At 35.5% G+C, this 20575-nt stretch overlaps 1 protein-coding gene across 21 annotated transcripts in view; it reads right to left on the bottom strand.

Moving 5' to 3' along the window:
- The window catches only part of SDCCAG8 (SHH signaling and ciliogenesis regulator SDCCAG8), a 247588-nt gene that overhangs the window by 122347 nt on the left and 104666 nt on the right, over positions 1 to 20575 (bottom strand). For all 21 annotated transcript variants that reach the window (XR_014817478.1, XR_014817477.1, XM_021064178.2 and 18 more), the window contains one exon: positions 5993 to 6135. Coding sequence is in view for 19 of the 21 variants with exons in the window: in XM_021064178.2 (XP_020919837.2) it covers positions 5993 to 6135 (143 nt within the window). In the remaining 2 variants the exon portion in view is untranslated. The remainder of the gene's footprint in view (positions 1 to 5992; positions 6136 to 20575) is intronic.

Below are 20575 nucleotides of genomic sequence, written 5' to 3'. Positions count from 1 at the left end.
AGCTACTACATTTTAGCATGGTGCCAGGCGGATCCTAAGACGAATACATTCTTAACCTCGGAGACTACACTTGTGAGTCTTCAACTTACTCTCGTGTATACGTGGTCACCGCCCACATGCCATTTTCTCACCTGCAACTTCCCACAAAATTTCCTTCATTTTCACTTTTTTTTTTTTTTTTTTAGATCCAAATGCAACCAAGGACCAGTAAGAAATTATGTGTCCCCCTGTCCCTGTAATACTTTCTGGAATCTCCCTTCTGGATCTTCTTATTTATCTTACCAACTCTACGTATTTTCTTTTCTCCCTCACCAGTGTATAAGCTTGTGAAGGACAGCGTCTGAAGCTATTTTATATTTAGAGCGCCCATCAGCCCTAGCACAATGTCTTGTAACAGGAAAGCTCCATGCAGACTGAGTAAATACATGAACAGATATTTTAAAATGTACCTGAAAGTTTGTTATAGAAAGAAAAGAAGTTGAATAGTAGGACCAGCGAAAACAACTGACAAGAGAGGCACCTCGCTTCTGTTTTCATGTACGCAGGCTATGTATTATGCTTAACGGTCATGTCTATTTGGCACTGGGTTCAAACACTGTCCGAGGGACAATCTTATAGAGAACTCTGCTTTAAAATTCTATGTGTGTGTGAGAGAGAGGGAGGGAGGGAGGGAGGAAGAGAGAGAAGAAGAAAGAGGTTTTCAAGTAAGCATATTCAGGTGAGAGGCACAGTACACTTTACCAACTCTACCTGAATTGTTACAATGGTCATCGTTTGATCCTGCGATACCATACATGCATGTGAGGTTAAAAATGAAAAAAAAAATTACAAATGCATAACATACTATAATATGTACAAGAAAAATTCCCAAGAAAAATTTTTTCCATCTCCTATATTTTATCCCGATAAATAAATATTAAATATATATATTTATATATCAATACTGAGCTTTGAAAGGCCATACACTTGCAGTATATGAATCATTAATAGAATTATGACTTACTGAGCTTCAACTCTTTGCCAAGGGCTAAGCTAGGCACTCTGAGAAACATAATACAAATAAGACCTCTCCTTCCACTTGGAGAAGAATACATTCCAGAAGGGAAGACAAGCAGGTGCATTAAACACTTCCGAGAATTATTTTTTTCAGATTTTCATTTTTCCTCTTTTGAGGAATTGTTTTGTAGTAGTAAGTGCCTTCAGCTCCAAGTGGGAAGGAGGAGTCAGAGAAAGGCGTGCTCCCTCGGGCATGGGGCATCAAGGAGCGCTCCCGGGGAAAACCCAGAATTTCAGGGAGACCTGGAAAAGGAGGTGAGATCACAATAGGGCGAGAGGAGCTCAGAGGGACAGTCTAGGTGTAGACAACAGGCAAGGGGAGAAAAGGGCAAAAGTTGAAGCAGGGCTGCATCTTCTTGAATCACATGCTGGAAATAATAGTCTGTACGTTACAGGGCGACTGGGAGGGTTAAATGAAAGGCACTCAGCTCAGTTCCCTGAACACAGTGAACATGTGAGAGGATGAAATTGGTAGCAAGGAAATAAAACCAGAAAGCGGGGAGCCTGTCCAGGAACCTTAAATGCTGAATGCTGTCATAGCATGGCACTGAGGAAGGTTTTGAGCGCAAATGACAGAGTCAAGGCAGTGCTTCTGGATGTCCACTCAGCAGGGGTTGGAGAAAGGTTGGAAGGATGATGGCAGAGTATTTTTATAACCCTCGTGAGAGGTTAGCAGAGCCTAATTTACGATGAATGCGAACAGTGGGTATGAAGGACATTTCTATGAAATCTCTCTGAACTTCGAACCAAGGAAACATCCTGAACAAAGGATACTCCAATCGATTTAAATGCCTAATGTCAATAAAGCAGGAATTTAATACTGCATTGTTTTAAATTACAGTTAGAGTTATTAGCTATCAGAGCTGGAAGGAAACTTTAGAAATCATCTAGTGTAACCTAATTTTATAGGTGAGTACACAGTTTCAAAGAATTAAGCAATTTGTCAAAAGTTGCAAAGATAGTGAATGCCTGGGAAAAGACACCCAAACTCAAGTTTCCTCAAACCTAGGACACCCTGCCCCCGAATACCCCGTCCCCTGCTAAGTCAAGTGTACGGTTGTAATGGTTCCTTCACCCAAAGTGGACTTTGAATCACTCCTTATTCTTTTCTCTTACACTGAAGGTCTCATTTCGGTCTCCTCGGCTCTTCTCCCACAGTGCTTTAAGGCAGGGTGCTCTCCCCGGGCTTTCACCCACTCCTTTGGCTACAGTATCTTTATGGAAAAGCAGCCAGATCTGAGCCTATCGTCATGATCTTTCTCCTCACACCAGACCCACACTGGACAACTCCACTGGCGTTCTGAAAGCAAACACATTCTTCCCTCTCTCCCTCCTTTTACGGTTCCTCGTTGAATTAATGAGTCTTCCAGTTAACATGGGCTAGAAACTTTGGAATCACCTTTAATTCTGGCCTTTCTTATCACTCCCCTAAACGCCTCCTGAAGATGCTATTTCCTTTCCATTTTACTGGCACACTCCTAAGTGAGGACTACTACTGTGCTTACATTCTAATTGGCGTCCCTGCCAATCATCTCTTTCCCAACCAATCTGTTTTCACAGTGCCTTTCAATTACCTTCTTTAAATACACAACTTGATCCTATCATAGTTCAAGCTCTCTTGATTGTTACTTGAGTTACACAGTCTCCCAACTAGGGCTGTAAACTTTTTCTGTAAAGGGCCAGATAGGAGGTATTTTAAGCTTTGAGGACCACAGTCAATTCTGCCAATGGTAGGACTCTACATATGTACATAAAGGATAATCATGGCTGTGTCCCATAAAATTTTATTTACAGACATATTTGTTTTCATGTAGCATGAGATACTGTTTTTATTTCCCAATCATTTAAAATTAGAAACAACTTTCTTAGCTCAGGGACCATACCAAAAGAGATGATGGATGGACCAGATGTGGCCTAAAGGGCTGGAGTTGGCTACTCAGTCCTAACTGGTCTTCTTGTGTCCTAATCAACTCTCCATACCTCTGTCTGAGTCAGGATCCCAATCCAAGAAGTTGATCATGTTCGGGCCCTTGATTAATATATAAAAAGAGCAACCCATTACTCACAGAATGGCCAAAAGGCCAGAATATGGAGCATGAGACAATTCCTCTGGTTCCTTTCCCTGTTCCAGGTTTGCCTCTTCTCAAAAAACTTAAGGTTGACTGTAGAGTTTATATTCTCTCCCATCATTTTCTCTTTGAGTGTGCGGTTCCCGCTACCTGGGTATTCACCCTTCTCACTCTGAGAACTCCTATTCACCAACTCAGAAAGCCTCGTCACCTGGACGCCCAGTGCAGAAGGAGCCAAATCTCCTTCTGTACTCCTGTAGTAAACTCTATTTCTCTCACTACTTTGTTATTACCCTCCATTAAAATTGCAAATATAGATCTAGCCTCTTTGAAGAGTATCAACAACCTAAGGGAATTGAAGTATTGAGGGTGTTTTTTTTTTTTTTTTTTTTTTTCCCTCCTTACATTCAGGGCCAACCAATGTATTTAAAAGACAGTAGTTGTTCAATAAATATTTGTTGAACATATGAATGTCATATTTACCAATTCGGTCCTTCAATAAATGCTGAATTTCTATTTTCCACTTTTAAGCCCAATTAGACAATAAAGGGAAATTCAAAAAAAAGTGGTAGGTTATTTTTCTTTCAGATTGACCTACAAATTTCTACTCCAGTTTTTAAATGTTCTTTGCCCTGGCATATTTGAAAGTCTTATTTTATCACTACTCTATAGTATTTTTTCATATTTAACTTTAAACTTTATTTAGAATATGTACTTTTTTTAGCCACACACTGGAATATATGAATCAATAAAAATGGTGAGAGCAAACAAACTCTTAAAAAATCTGAATTATATATCAGAAAAATTTAGCCCAACAACCAAGTCACATTGTCAATGCAAAAGAAAGATATACACAGTTCCTTCATGTTTTATTGTCATCTTTAAATTTATGAATGTGGATTTTATAAAACATGAATGTAGACTAACTGTAAAAAAAAGCTCACAAAAGAGTACTACATTTAGACAATAGATAATTAAGTTTTATTTTCTATAAAGCTAAGTTAAATTTTTGTAGGCTTGTAAATAAAGCTCAATAGAAAAAGCTTTCTAGGGAACCAAGCAAAACCGTTTTGCTTAAGAACAAAGGAATTAGTTACCACTAGTCCATTTTCAATAGTTACTGCATCTTAATATGCTTCTACTTGCAAGAAATTGATCTTGTCAGACAGTACAAATTGATACTGCACGGGAAAACTCTCTACGGATTTTGACTTCAGAAATTAACTCCCTGAGTAAGACAGAATGGCAAAGGGGGCAAAAACCAGCATTAGTATTTATTTATTGAAGCTCAGCCACATTGAGACATTAAAAGCTGTCCTATTTAAGTGGGTTAGTAGTGCTTAGCACACAAATGGTTGGTTCTCAATAGAAGTCTGACAGAGAAGAAAGACTATTAACTATCTTGATGAAGCTGAATTCCAAAACTTCCAAGACTAAATAAGAACTGTGTTAACGTGAGCATTCTCAGTTCTATGATGACAATACTTTAAAGGGGCATTCAAAGAACAGTTGTTATTCTGCAGTATTAAGTGGTTTTTTTTTCTCATAAAAGTGTTTCATCTATTAGGATTTGTCCAGATATCACACATGTATAAATGATTTTCCTTCTTTCCTTTTTTTCCTTCCTTTCTCCTTCTTTCTTCTCTTTTCCTTGTATTGTTTAAAAGGGAAGTTGGCAAATCATTTGGAATGTTATCATAACAAAATGTTTTTGACAAAGTTGGATTTTAACAGAACTAGAGGCATCTTAACACTAACCCAAAACTTTGGGAGGTTCACCAACCTCTAGAATTTTTTTTTTTTTCTCCAAATGCAGGCTGTTCAAGTGGTGCTTTTCTCCATCTGTTATCATACCGTGCTCAGAATTACATTGTCATATTTAATGTAAAAGGGATCAGTCCCCTTTCATAGCTTAAATTCAATATATTACTATGATTAGAAGACCAGTGTTTTTCTAGTTTAGGAATAAACCAAGGAGTATACACTCACATGTGTATTTAGACAATGTTCTCTCTAAAAACTAAAAACACTAAAAATTGAACAAACTCAAAGGCTTGATCTGTAAATTGAAAAAAAAAATTGTACTCAAACGCAAAGGGAGAAGAAACCATTTATATGGTAATGTGAAATGCCTATAATCTCAGTTTGAATTTTTTTCTGTGTCTGTATATTTATGTGTATAGGTGTGTGTGTTTTCAATACAGCAAACTACCCAGTGCTTACTACCTAAAATGTCTTCTTGTAATTTAGGGCTGAGCTGCATGTTTCCTAAAGCGTTATGATGACGAGGATCACATCACCATATCTCATGACGGAAGCAATGCAATTTGAAATCTTTGAAATCGCGATAGTGTCAAGCACGGTTACTGCAATGGTTTGTTTCAATTTCATCCCTAAACGTTACACCTCCTTAGGATCAGGTCGCTTATTTTGTATCAGTTCCATCTCAGTCTGCATCTTGGAATGTCTTTTACTCTGTCTCCTTCACCACTGACAGCAGCTGATTCTTTTCCTCAATGTTTTCCTCAGATACTTCAGCTCAGCAGTTTTATGAGACACAGAATTAACAGGAGAGGTAGTGGTAATAGTAGAAGGAATATGTTATTTTGCTTATATTGATAGAGAATCACCTAAATATTTGAGCACTGTGGATGAAAGGTTTTGGAATATATCAGTAATTCACTGCCACACTTATCATTCACTTGTCTGGGTGTTTTGCTCACCACATCTCCACTTTTCTTAATACGCCTAAAAGCTGTGTGTGCACTGAATGACTAAGACTTAACTCTCACAACTGTTTGGAAGCCTGTGGCAAAAATCAGTGGAATGGAATTGGTGCTATGGTGCATAATGGGATTAGGGAGTACCTGGTGAGGTGCAGTTGGTGCTCAGATTCGCCCAGCAGTTCTGTCAGTTTCAGGCACTCCTCCCTGGCCTGGGTTGCCTTCTGCTGCTCCTGTTCCAAGCGCTGCTTGCTTTCACTCACTTCTAATCTCAATTTCTCGATTTCCTTAGGTAGAGAGAGGAGAGAAAGAGCATCCATATAAAATATATGCACGTGAATTCAAAATTAACTCCTTTTTATTTTTTGCCATGAATTTCAATGTGATGGACAATTATTAGAAAATTTAGGCGAGCTTCCATTTTATGACAAAGGGAATTAACACAGCCAAAAATGCACATTAGTGAGGCTTTTTTGGATCGTAAGATGCAGTCTCATTTTAAAAATGAAATGATCAAATGAGGGTAGTCAAAATGGATAATCTGTACTTTCATTCTAAGCCTCAGCCCCTTTCAAAAATAAAACCAACTTAAAAAGTCACTTTTAAAATATAACATTTCTGTTTGTGAGATTAGATCAGACACAGGCAGTGATTTACATCAAGTATGGGACTCTTTATTCTAAAAGATGTAGTTATAGCTTTATTTGGATGTTTTGAAAACCAAATTAAATGGTAAAATAATTTAAGATATCTTTTAGAATAATGTGAGGTGTAAAAAGAAGGCATTCTGATGCACGATAGTATCTAGAAAAAAAAAAAGCTTGAAAACCTACAAGCATTTTGAATGTATAACATTTGTTAACTCAAATAATATTACATTAAAATTGCATTTAAAAAGGGGACAAAAGCACTCTAAGATTAATCAATATAAACATGCAAAATATATGAAAATTTATGACAGCTTATTCTTTGGTCTCCGTGTGAAATTATCCTTGTCTTACTGAAACTCAAATATTTCAAAGCAAAAACACTTTATATAGAAAGTAGTTTTAAATAATCTATACATTAAAGTAGAAATCTTTATTTATTATAGACATCTATTTTTAAAAAGAAAAGAGAAGAGATAAATATTCAGACTACTAAAACAAGAAAAACAAAAAAGGGGAAAGGGAAGGGTTGAAATGTTTTCAAACTCAGCAGAAATCAAGAGGCAATTTTAATACACAAAAATGCAATCCACTCTTGGAAAACAAAATCATATCTAAGTAGAATTTTAAACTTAGTATTTAAGTACATTTCAAATTTCTTCATGTGATTTACTTAATATTCAGGATACTCTCCAACCATATTTAATACATCAGGCAAAAGAAATGAAATAATTTTTCCATGTATTACACTATAGTTTATCTCCATCCAAACTGTAGATTACCAGCAATATAATAACACAACTTATAATGGTTGTTCATTTTTAAAAACCTATGTAACAATGAGTATATTGTTTTCAATTCAGGGTAGATTTTCAGTATCTTTCAGATTAGAATAGTAAATGAAACTATTCAAATTTTCAAAAAAAAAATCATATCAATATATTTACATCCCCAAATTAAATATAACTAAAGAGATGGAAAAACATAATACAAAAGTCTAAGTTCTGTCTAACATATATGAAATTAACAAAAATGAAAAGAAGTACAAAATTGGGATTCTACGTTAACTTTAAAATTTCAAAAATTCATTAATTTTTTATACAGCATTATATGCAAGAAACTATACTAAATATTATGGTGGACTCAGGGAGTTCCCACCTCTACACTCAGGAATGAACAATTCAGTTGAGGAAATGTGACATATACAGTAGAAAAGACTATCAAGACACAAAGCATAAGAAAGCAACAAATGAGTTTTAGAGAAAATCTGTGCTTCAAGAGACCAGATTAGTGATACATTAGCATGGGCAAGAAAAGTGGGAAAGAAGGTAAGGGCACATCAACTCGCGTGGAATGGTAGCTTAGAACAATTATGGAACATCTTGAAATTGAGATTTATGAAGCTGTATTTTCTTACAGATAATGTGGAGATCATGGTTTAAATATGTATGCAATATGAGAGAAGCTGAGCTTAAAAAAAAACTGGATCAGTGTGGTTGATCAATTTAAGATGGTAGAGACTGGGCAGTAGGAGAGCACAGTAAGACAGGCGCAATATCCCAACCATGAGGAGGAGGGACACCGAAAACCGAAATAGAAAGAGAACATGATGAGTGTTTGTAAGTAAAAGGAGAGATATCAAGAGATATTAAAGATGACTCCAGAATTTTAAATTAGAGGGTATTAAAAAAATGACAGAAATAGAAAATGTATAAAATTCCAAACTGTCTTCAAAAGGGGCAACAATTTTTATAAGGACTATCCAAGAACGGCATATGTAGCCTTACATTGGTAATTAGGTTTTAAGTATAAAGCGGCTGCTTTCTAATCTCATGTGATAAAAAGTCAGAGGCTGCGCTGAAAGTGAGTCAAACACAGAGACTGATTAAGAATATGGGCCCAAGGAGTTCCCATTGTGGCTCAGAGGGTTAAGGACACAACCCTGTCTTTGTGAGGATATGAGTTCAATTCCTGGCTGCCCTTAGTAAGTTAAGGATCCGCTGTTGACATGAGCTGCAGCATAGGTCACAGATGTGGCTCAGATCCAGTGTGGCTGTGGCTGTGGTGTAGGTCTGCAGCTGCAGCTCCAATTAGACCCCTGGCCCAGGAACTTCTACATGCCGCAGGTACATCTCTAAAAATAAAAAATAAAAAAACAAGGGCCCGAGTCAACACAAATTGGGTTTCACACACAGCTCTGGCACTTTCTAACTCTGTGACCTTGGACAAGTCACTCAACTCTTATTAGTTTCTTCAGTCTAATATGGGAGTGATAAACCCAGCAAGCTTCTAAAACTATCATGAAGATAAAATGAGATGAGTGCTTAGCAAAGTACCTAGGATACAGTAAGGGCGGAATAAAAGACAGCTAGTAGTATTATTACTGATTTTTCTCTACCTGTCAAGAATAATGAAGATGTAAGTAGAGAAAAATGAGCAGCCTAAGGATATATGGCTATCTCTGAGGACTAAAGAGTTGTTGATTTAATTCAACAAAATTTCCCAATAAAGCAGTATTCTGGTGAAAACTGAGTAAGACTGTTACAATTTCAAAACACAAAAAGCATTTTTTGTTAGGAAGATGGAAAATCACTGCCTGCTTCTGATTATTTGTGCCAGAGAAAGAGCTTATTGGTGCAGATAATCAAAATCAACAAATAATCTAACCAGCTGGACTAGGGCTCAACACTTACTCCCTGAGTCAGGAAAATCTGCCATGGCACCAACTCCAACAGTTAGAAGAGGACCCTCTTGCCAGAAATGCCATGCTCCCACTGGCAGGATAAACCTTTGCCTCACCCAACTAGGTCAGGCCTGCTTCCTTGGCTGTATACAGTGGCTCAGGGATGAAAGGCCAACAACAGTCACAGGCCAATTGTACATTACTCTCAAAGTACACTATTAACCTGCAATGTACAATGCAGTTTGATATGGCCACCTTTTGGCTAACTGGGCAAAGACAAATCCGGATAGCTTTACACTTTACCAAAAGATAAGCTTCAGGTCATGAGTGTCACCACCAGAACAACTAAAAGCAGAAGCTGTTAAAAGTGGCTACCTCAGGAGAACAATACCAAGGATGAGATATGGAGAAAGGGAGACTCATTATTGCTCATTTATAATTTATACTGTAGGAACTCTTCTTCTTCATCATGGTAAAATTCATTCTCACCATTATTAGATTTTCTTATCAAAGTAATGTACTTAATTTAAGTCAAATAGTACTCAACTGATCATAATAAAGAATGGCTAGTGCCTATGCTCTACCCCTCAACCATCTCCAAGGCTAATGCTCAATGGCACACAGGATCCACTCCTGATATTTATCTTCATATTTTTAAATAATGTGATATAATGCTATTCCTTGATTTTGCTCCATTATACATTATCAATTGACTTACTATATTAAAGAAGGTAGTATTTAGGTCTCTTACTGCTCAATATACCCACCTCATTCTTCCATATAACACTTTTGGTTAAATCGTTAGTTGGTAATTCATTTACATTATATAGATTATAGAAATACTGTTTGTACCAAAACAAGCTTCTGCTTAAATTAATTTTATTATAAAATATTTTATTATTTCTTGAATCTACTGTTCAGTTTTTAATAGTTTATTTTTCTAGGTAACTGACATTTTCCCCCCAAATGTTCAAACGGATCTGTCAAATACCCATCAGTAATATTTTTCCAAATAATGAAACATATTAGATCAATTATCAGTTCCCTCAAAAAAATTTTTTAGATATATCCTTCTCAGTGCTTTATGTCTGGTCTGGTTGATCTCTGCCTTGGGTCAAGCCTTACCCATGCTCCTATTAGAGTTCCCTGTTTTCTGGGGTTTAAGTCATTCTGATTTTCAGTTTATTCCCTTTTTTTGTTGAAATACGTACTCCAAGTAACTGTTATAAGAAAGGGTACATGAATAATACGTTTTTTAAAAGTATCTGTATGCCTGAAAAAGCTATTATTCCATGCAACTACTTGATAGTTTCGCTAGGTATAAAAATCTATGCTGAAATTAATTTTCATTCAGGATTTTTAAGAGGCTACTCTACTGTCTTCAAGATTCTAATATAACAATTGAAACACCCTATGCCAAAGTTCCCTCAGTGGGTTAAGGATCTCAGTGTGTCACTGCTGTGGCTCTGATTATAGCTGTTGCACAGGATTCAGTCTTTGGCCAAGAAACTTCTAAATGCTGTGCATACAGGGGAAAAAAAAAAAAAAAAGCCCTAAGCCCTCATGATTCCTAATAAACGGTCCATGATTTTCTTTTTTGTTTCTGAAAATACTTTTCCCTGGAATTTTGAAATTTTACAATGTTAGATCTTTTTACATGTGCTGTGCTGGGTTTTCACTAGGCCCCTTTCAATGTGGAGGATTTTTTTTTTTTTTAATTTGAAGAAATTCTTGTTTATTATTAAGGATATTTTGATGCCATACATTTTAATAATTCCTCTTCCTGGAACTCCTGGACATTGGTTTTTGTCTCTACTGAATTGATCATTTAATTTTCTTATATATTCTATTAAGCTGTACTCAGATTTTAACTTCTGGGAGATTCCCTTGACCTCACCTTCCAAAACTCCTATTGAATTTAAAAAGAAAACATTTTTAGCACATTTACTTCCATCTTATGAATGTAATATTGTACCTCTCTATTAGAATATTATAGTATTTTAAACATTCTCCCCTACTTATATGTTGCCTCAGTGTCCTTTTTTTCTGTTTGATTTAGATACATAATAGAAAGAGGCTTTCCTCAAATATGTAATACTTGGCTGTCCTTTCATATTTGAGAATGAGTACTTAACAAAAGTTTGGATATAATGGCTTCTGGGTAATATAATAGTTTATACTATTTGTCAGCAAATATTCACTTCTATCTCCCTTCCACTGGGATTAGAATACGCTATCTCTCCCCAATGACTTTGGGCTTGGCCATCTGATTTCACTTAGCCAATGGAGTTTTCATGCCTATAATGAAAACAGAAGTCAAAATATGTTTATGTGGTTTGGCTTTGTTTTTATATATCTGGTGATTCTCCATGAGAAAAGCATGCCCTGGATAGCTGTTGTCCCTTATGCCTGGACCACACAATAAATACATGTGGAATAGAACCAAACCCAAACCATAGCCCAGACAACCTACAACCCACACTCTGAAGCTGAGCCACCCAGTTGATTTTAAGAAAATCAGCTAAGTCTCAGCTGACCTGAAGATTCATAAACAAGAGCATAAATTATTGCTATTGTAAGCCATGAATTTTTTCAATATAAAATAACTGATAAACCACTCTAAAGGAACAAGGAAGGCTACAACTGTATATCACCTTAGAATTTTATTTCATTTTTGAAACTACTGCATGAAGCATATAGGGCAGGTATCCTTGTTTATACAAATAAGAAACTGAGAATCAAAAAACACTGAATTAACCAGATCTTCTGACACTGCTTCTTCATATTATACTATAAATTTGACAAAAACTTTCCATGTTTTTCTTTTCAACCAAGATCCATACTAATAAATTCATTTCACTTAATTTAGAAACATACACACTCCTGCACACATATATATATAAATGTAACTATCATTTCACAATGCAACATTAATCCTATGTGTGAAGCACTTAGATATTTCCTATTCCTTCTTATTCTATTCATTTTTTTAAAAAAACTTCTTGTTTCATCCCATAAAATTGATTTCATTGTATATCATCTTAATCCCAAAGGGTAAGTTTTCTTGGAAAGAAAAAGTAGCATATAGGAACTATTTTCATCCAATGGTAATGAATTATCCCTGCTACTAAACATTCTGTGACTTAAAAATATTTAATACACTTTATTGAAGGCTAACTTCTCTGCATACATAAGAAGAAAATGAGGAGCAAAGAAAAAATATACTACAGAACAGTAGGAAGACTGGAACCCCAAATCCTTGCACAGTGAGAAAGAAGAATCTGTGGTTTGGAAGCTAACAAAATTTGTCAATGTGAATTTATTACTCACAAATGAATGGATGAATCCACAGAACATATTTAGAAAAGTAAAGTGGTATATGTTACTGAAAAATAAAACATAAGAATCTATCACTTGGGAGACAAATAATAGTTTCTATCAAGTTCTGCATAGGTAAAAAGAATGTACACATGAGAAATTAAGTATTCACCCGCTGACACTTTTTACTAACTTGCAGATATTAAGAATGACATTGGAGTTCCCATCGTGGCTCAGTGGAAATGAATCTGACTAGCATCCATGAGGATGAAGGTTCGATCCCTGGCCTGGCTCAGTGGGTTAAGGATCCAGCACTGCTGTGAGCAGTGGTGTAGGTCACAGACACGGCTCGGATCTAATATCACTGTGGCTATGGTGTAGGCCAGTGGCTACAGTTCTGATTCAACCCCTAGCCTGGCAACCTCCATTTGCCATGGGTGCAGCCCTAAAAATACAAAAAAAAAAAAAAAAAAAGAATGCTATTACCAAATCGTTAATAGGGTTTTGTTTGGAGCTACACTAGCTATCTGTGGCTATTTAAACTTAATTTCATTAAAATAGAGAATGTAGTTCCTCAGTTGCATTCATCCCAAAAGTGCCCAACAGCCACATATGGATCTGCCACATCAGACAGTGCAGGTATAAAATATTTCATCAACACAGAAAATTCTACGTAATAGCACTGGTCTACAATACAGCAAAATTTATTTCTAAGACTTACTCTCCAAACTAGACTCTTAAAAGCCAGCCTATGTGAACGGAAGGATAAGTAATAAGAAAGTCATTTTAGGGAGTTCCCATTGTGGTGCAGTGGTTAACGAATCCAACTAGGAAGCATGAGGTTGCGGGTTCGATCCCTGCCCTTGCTCAGTGGGTTGATGATCCGGCGTTGCCGTGAGCTGTGGTGTAGGTTGCAGACGTGGCTCGGATCCAGCGTTGCTGTGGCCCTGGTGTAGGCTGGCAGCTACAGCTCCGATTCGATCCCTAGCCTGGGAACCTCCATATGCCGAGGGCGTGGCCCAAGAAATGGCAAAAAGACAAAAAAAAAAAAAAGAAAGTCATTTTAGAGATAGACAAAAATGGTTGTCTTCTTTATTGCAGTAGATGTGGAAGGTTGCTGATACCATTCTAGAAGTTCTGTTCATGGTTGTTATTGCAGAGGGCACAACAGCACTGATTTCTTATGTTTTTATTTCAGGCTTAATTAGTAACACTGATGATACCAGCTATCATTTTTGAGGACTTACTATGTGCCAGGCACTGTATTAACATTTTGTACTTTAATTTTGTATTTTTAATCTTATTTTGTGTTCATGGCAATCTTATAAAAATTAATATCTTATCCTGGTTTTACAGATGGGAAAATACACAGACATTTAGTGGCAGAGATGGGACTTAAAACAGGATGAGTCTGATTTCAAGTCCTATAATCTTTCTGCTATACTGTGTATTATCTTGCTAAACGAACCTTCTACATGTAACAGAAGATGAAGGAAAAAATGACATAATGTTCTTTCTAAACCTCTCGGCCTATAACCTGGCATGGGTGGAAGGCAGAGACATTGGGAGAAGATTAACTCACATGGCTTGGATCAAATGTCACACTCACACCCTTGAAGCTCTTAGTTTGCAAAGACTGACTTTGAAGAAGCATTTCCCCATGAGACTCCGGGGGTAGCCTTGAGGAAGTGCAGTTTGGATGTGTGTGGCCTCAGGTCCCAAAGTTTACATCTTTTACAAAAGAAAGACTCCACACAGCCTGAGAATCAATGTGGCACTTGACCTTTGAGCCTTCCCAATACAATACGTAACATTTGGGTGAAACTTTTCTGTTTTCTAATTGTTTTCAATGTGGCTGCTAAATCAGTTCTTATTCTAAGCAATTACTGTTTAAAGCATATTAAAAGAATTTTGAGAAAACTTTTCTTCTTGTTCCATAATGTTAAGAGAGGCAGCATCAACTGATCGCTTATACTCAGAAGCACTTACCTTAGAGCTATAGTAGCTCTCAAAACAAGTTTTCAAAACAGATGAAATGAGACTAAGGCAGAAAAGAAGGGCCTTTCTAAAAGTATGTATCCAAAGAGGAGAGGAATTAAGACATCTGATACAAAGCTGATTCTGTTACGTTTTTGATAGTACAGCAGACTTTTTTAGTTAAGCCAAGCTTACGTCACTATTCTGTGATACCAGAAAATTCAAGAGCAAAAACATGAATCATTGCAGCTCTCTAGTCAGTTCATAAAAAAGATCCCAAGTGACAGCAATACTTTTTTGGACTGGTTTAGTAAATTTGTTTTAAATTATATTGAGGTGTAGCTGATTTACAATGTTGTATTAGCTTCAGGTTTATAGCAAAGTGAATCAATTATACATGTCCATTATTTTTTCCATACAGGTTATTACAGAACATTGAGTAAATGTCCCTGTGCTACATGGTAGGTCCTTGTTAGTTATCTAGTTTTATATATGGTAGCATATATGCATTAACCCCATCCTCCCAATTTATCCCTTCCCCCATGGTTTTCTCTTTGATAACCTTAAGTTCGATTTCAAAATCTGTGAGTTTGTTTGTTTTATAAGCAAGTTCTTTTGTATTATTTTTATTAGATTCCACATGTAAGTGATATAGGATATTTGTCCTCCTTACTTCACTTAACATGATAACCTATAGGTCCGTCCATGTTGCTGAAATGGCATTATCTCATTCTTTTTATTCCATTGTGTGCTACGAAACAACCAATGGATCACTGAAGAAATTAAAGAGGAAATAAAAAAAATACCTAGAGACAAATGATAATGAAAACGTGACAATTCGAAACCTATGGGACACAGCAAAAGCAGTTCTAGGAGGGAAGTTTATAGCAATACAATCTTATCTCAGGAAACAAGGAAATATCGAATAAAAAACCTAACCTTGGGAGGAGGTCTAAGATGGCAGAGTAGCAGGATGTAAGGCCCACCTACTCCCACAAATACATTGAAAATACAACTACATGTGGAACTATTCGCACAGAAAATTTGCGAAAAACTGACAAAAGACCTCAAGATTATGATAGAACAAGAAAAGAACCTAAACTTATACCTAAAGCAATGAAAGAAAGAAGAACAAACAAAACCCAAAGTTAGTAGAAGGAAAGATGAGAGCAGAAGTAAATGAAATAGAGATGAAGAAAACAATAGAGAAGATTAATGAAACCAAAAGTTGGTTCTTTGAAAAGATCAACAAAATTGATAAAACTTTTAGTCAGACTCATCAAGAAAAAAAGACAGAAGGCTCATATCAATAAAATCAGAAATGAAAAAGAAGTTATAACTGACACCACAGGAATAGAAAAGGATCATAAGAGGCTACTACAAGCAACTATATGCCAATAAAATGGACAACCTAGATGAAATAGACAAGTTCTCACAAAGGTACAACCTTCCAAGAATGAACCAAAAAGAAAATATGAACAGACCAATGAACCAAAGAGAAAATATGAATAGACCAATCACAAGTACTGAAATTGAAACTGCGATTTAAAAACTTCCAAAAACAAAAGTCCAGGACTGGATGGCTTCACAGGTGAATTCTATCAAACATTTAGAGAAGAGTTAACACCCACTGTGCTTAAACACTTCCCAAAATAATTAGCAAAGGAAGGAACACTCTCCCAGGCTCATTCTACAAGGCCATCATCACCCTCATACCAAAACCAGATAAAGATATCACAAGAAAAATAAATTACAGGCCAATGTCATGGATGAACATAGAGGCAAAATCTTCAACAAAATATTGGCAAACCAAATCTAGCAATATAGTAAAAGGATCACACACCATGATCCAGAGGGATTTATCCCAAGGACCTTCACTATCCACAAATCAAACAGTGTGATACACCACATTAACAAACTGAAGAATAAAAACCATATGATCATCTCAATAGGTGCAGAAAAATATTTTAATAAATTCAACACCCATTTTTGATACAAACTCTGCAGAAAGTGGGCATAGAGGGAAGAAGCTTCAACATAACAAAGGCCATATAAGACAAACCCGCAGCTAACATCATTCTCAACAGTGAAAAGCCGAAAGTAAATGCTTTATGCTTGCTAGAGGTAGAGAAAAGGCTTGCTTTGCACTCTCATGAATGTAAGTTTCTGTTCATCAGAGACATAATATCAAGCCACTCATAAGGTCTATATTTTTTTCTTTAAAATATTGAGGTGCAAAATAAATAAAAATAAAATATTGAGGTGCTTTATTTGCCCCCAATTCTATCATGCTCTAAAATATTCTAAAATGGTGAAATAACAACAACATTTAAATCATGACATGCTTGCACATTCATACTGTAAATACCATGGAGAAAGAGATCTTGGCCTTTTATGTCCACTGATGTATTATTGGAAATACAAAGGAGAATTATGACGACTCTTAGATTTAGGTAAAAATCTAAAATAAGGTGCAACTGTTGGAGAGTCATAAAAAAGAGGTGATAAATTCTTGAAATAATGCATTGCCAAAAAGTTAAGTTGCTATGAACATGCTAAGAGTTACGAGAGAGGTAGATGCAGGTGAGAGATTGAAACAGATAAAAATGACCCCACACCGTGGGTAAAAAGAAATGCCGTTAAAGAACTCAAAATAAATGCAAGAGTCCTAAATTTATAAGAGAGTCAAATATATAAATCTGCTAATTACTGACCATATTAGTTATCATATGCCAAAGATGCAGAGTTAAAATGGTCTGAGAATAAATTCTACATTGGGTCAATACCAGAAAACATATCAAGAGCTACCAAAAAAAAAAAAAAAAAAAGTAAGAAAAAGAAAGAAAAAAAGACTGTCATCAATCATGATGTTAAGAAAGAACCTACCAGAGTTCCTGTCATGGCGCAGTGGTTAAGGAATCCGACTAGGAACCATGAGGTTGCGGGTTCGGTCCCTTCCCTTGCTCAGTGGGTTAACGATCCGGTGTTGCCCGTGAGCTGTGGTGTAGGTTGCAGATGCGGCTCAGATCCCCGATTCGACCCCTAGCCTGGGAACCTCCATATGCCGTGGGAGCGGCCCAAGAAATTGCAAAAAGACAAAAAAAAAAAAAAAAAGAAAGAACCTACCACTTCAGAGGTATACCTGCCTCCTGCTCAGGCTGAATCTTTCATTCTCTACTTGGAAGTTCCCCTTTTCACCAATGAAATACAAGTCTTTGACGTAACATTTCTTCATTTCTCAACAAATTAACATAATTTTAAAATAATAACTTTAACTTTAATCCTTTTTTAAAATAATAACTCTAAATTTAATTCATGTTAAAAAAAATTAGACCTAACTCTAATTTTTTGGTTTGGCTATGCCTCAGCGTATTGAAGTTCCCTGGCCCAGGGACTGAACCTGCACCACAGCAGCAACCGGAGCTACTCCAGTGACAATACCGGATTCTTAACCCACTGCCCCACAAGAGAACTCCCTCTAACCCAATACTTTTGAAAGCACTTCAAAAGTATTTTGCCTGCTACAATAAGTACATTCAAAGAAAAATAAACCCAGAGTTGTTTTTCTCAAAACGAACTGTAATAAAAACAGGAAGATCTCTTTTCTCTTATCTTTAAATAAAAAGATTGGTGTTTTCAAAGACCAAAAATCATTTGATATTCTTTCTTCTCTCATGAAACAGTAATAATCTAATAAGTACAGAAACTGAAAGCTAAGAAAAAATGACCTAAGAAAAGAAAATCTACAAATAAATATGCCAAACTCTAATGTTTATTACACTGACTTTTATCACCATTTGAAAACTGTTTTATTACCAATTGGGAAAATCACGCAAAGTAAAAATAAAATAATTCCAATTTAGGAAAACAAACTGTTATTTTATTCTCTTAAAGAATTCCTTCCCAATCCTCAGTTCAATACAATAAATATTTTTGAGCACCTATGTGCCTACTATTTGCCAGACATTGTACAGTATGTACATTATATGTTATATACACAACCTGGATTATATATATAATCCGTATGGCAGCAAATTACAAATATATATCTATACATATAAGTGTGTGTGTGTATATGCATATATATATATATATTCAATCTGTTCATGCTTCACTGTCTTGTCCTCCATAATTATTAAAATATGAATTTCCTATCATTTTGATCAAAAAAACTCAATGATAGATCTAAACAACCTCATTTTCTCCTCAAATTTATAATCATCTGGGCTATATTAAATAACAGAAATCACTGCCATATTCTTGCTTGATCCTTATAAAAATTTATAGCAGAAAATGTCTTATAAGCATTAATATTAAGGCTCCAGAATTCATGTTAAATGAAGTCTAACCATAATTTTCAGATTACATTACTATATTTTGGATATAATTTTGTTCCTTATACCTCTGCTTATTAAAGTTATTACTATTTTCCAATAGAAAACCAAAAATACATTAGAATACACAATTACAGTGACTGGTCATGTTGTCCAGTACTAATTAGACTGCTCTTGCTCTTGCAGCATTCTCTATGTGTAAAAATTTGAGTAAACACAAATAAAAAAAGACTAAATAGAAAACCACACTAAAACATTCTCGATAAATAATGAAAGGCATTTTCAAGTAGGATATTTTTATATTTATTTACTGTACTTATCTAGGAGTATAAATAAATTCAAATGAAGTGAAGATATTGCTAATCCTGAAGCTATATCTGATTTTGCTACAGGAAACATTATCCATAAATTTAAATATGTGAAGTTCGTGTTGTAAAAAAAAAAAATCTTTATTATTAAATGTATTTACAATGATTTCAGGTTCTCATTACAAGATAAAAAAATATGTAAAAGGCATCAAGGATATCACTTATAATCCCCAATTAGTTTTTGAAAGTTTTTTTCAAAACTGATACTTTTACTTTAAATGAACTGCAGCATAGAAGTCACTGAAATGCAGAATTTCAATAATTTCCTCCGTTTTCCATTTATTCTCCAAATGTAATAATTTTTCAGATGCTATAATTACAGAAACACCAATATAATATTCAAGTATGCTTTTCAAAGCCCAGAATTTTTTGGAGTAGATATAAAAGTACTGACAACTATAAAATCATAATTTAAAAAGAGTTACTAAACCTGCTACTATTCCAGCAGTAAGTATAGTTTTTCAGTTATTTTGTCAGATATGAAAAATTGTGAAAAAAATAAATTGCCCTGTTTGTCCTTAGCTAGAAAAACAGGGAATTCTGGCATAACTATTTTGTCTCTTAGATAATATACATATTTTTATTATTTAGCAACTAGAATAAATTAAAACTCTTATGCTCAAGGTTGCTTTTATAGGAGTGGAGAAAAACAGCAGTAAATATTCTGATTCCTAAAGGGGAAATATAAGAAAAGTTTTGAGTTATTTTGGACCTGATTTTCAAGACTTGAATGTACATTTATCAAGTAAAATCTCTCTCCCTTAAATGCCGTGCTGGCTGTATTCCTTCTAAAAGAAAAATGCGTTCCTCCCAAAAGGACCCTATAACATTTGGGAGTTTAACTCCCCTGTTTACATGAAGAGTTTGCTTATATAATAACACAGGCCTTTAAAAAACAAAAAAGGATACAGTTAAAGACAGAAGACACCTAAGAGACCATGTGTATCATTGCCTTTGCAGGTGACAACACGGGGGTCCCCTGGAGATGAAACCACCCACTGAGGCCCACTAAACTGGACTAGAACCCAGGCTTCAGGCCCTTTGCCGATACCGAGTTCCTTCCAAATGTGGAATAGTGCCAGACCACAAAGCTAACTCAGTTCCGAGCACAAACAAGCCCTTACTGGCAATAGTTAATTTTTGGAAGGCAATAGAGAAAAGACATCATCCGTTTCTTCTCTGACAACTGTTACTCAACAAGAAGGTGTTCTTTTTGCTCTGTGTATTCTCTTAGTAGTTAAATTCCGTCAATCTCTGGCAATCGGCACAAATTTAAGATTTAGAACCCCCCCCTTTTAACGAACTAGTTTCATAAGATCATATACATCATTTCTTAATTTAGAGAAAAATACATGGTATTAGATTTTATGTTCACCATGACTGTTTAGTACAGAATATTT

This window comes from Sus scrofa, chromosome 10 (assembly GCF_054392235.1).
Source record: "Sus scrofa isolate SSC_HxYL_T2T_F1_AM1 chromosome 10, Sscrofa_HxYL_maternal_Yorkshire_Landrace_v2.0, whole genome shotgun sequence".
In the NCBI taxonomy this organism is placed as follows: domain Eukaryota; kingdom Metazoa; phylum Chordata; class Mammalia; order Artiodactyla; family Suidae; genus Sus; species Sus scrofa.
Note: the sequence above shows the minus strand (reverse complement) of the source record. Positions and strands in the feature narration are given on the sequence as shown.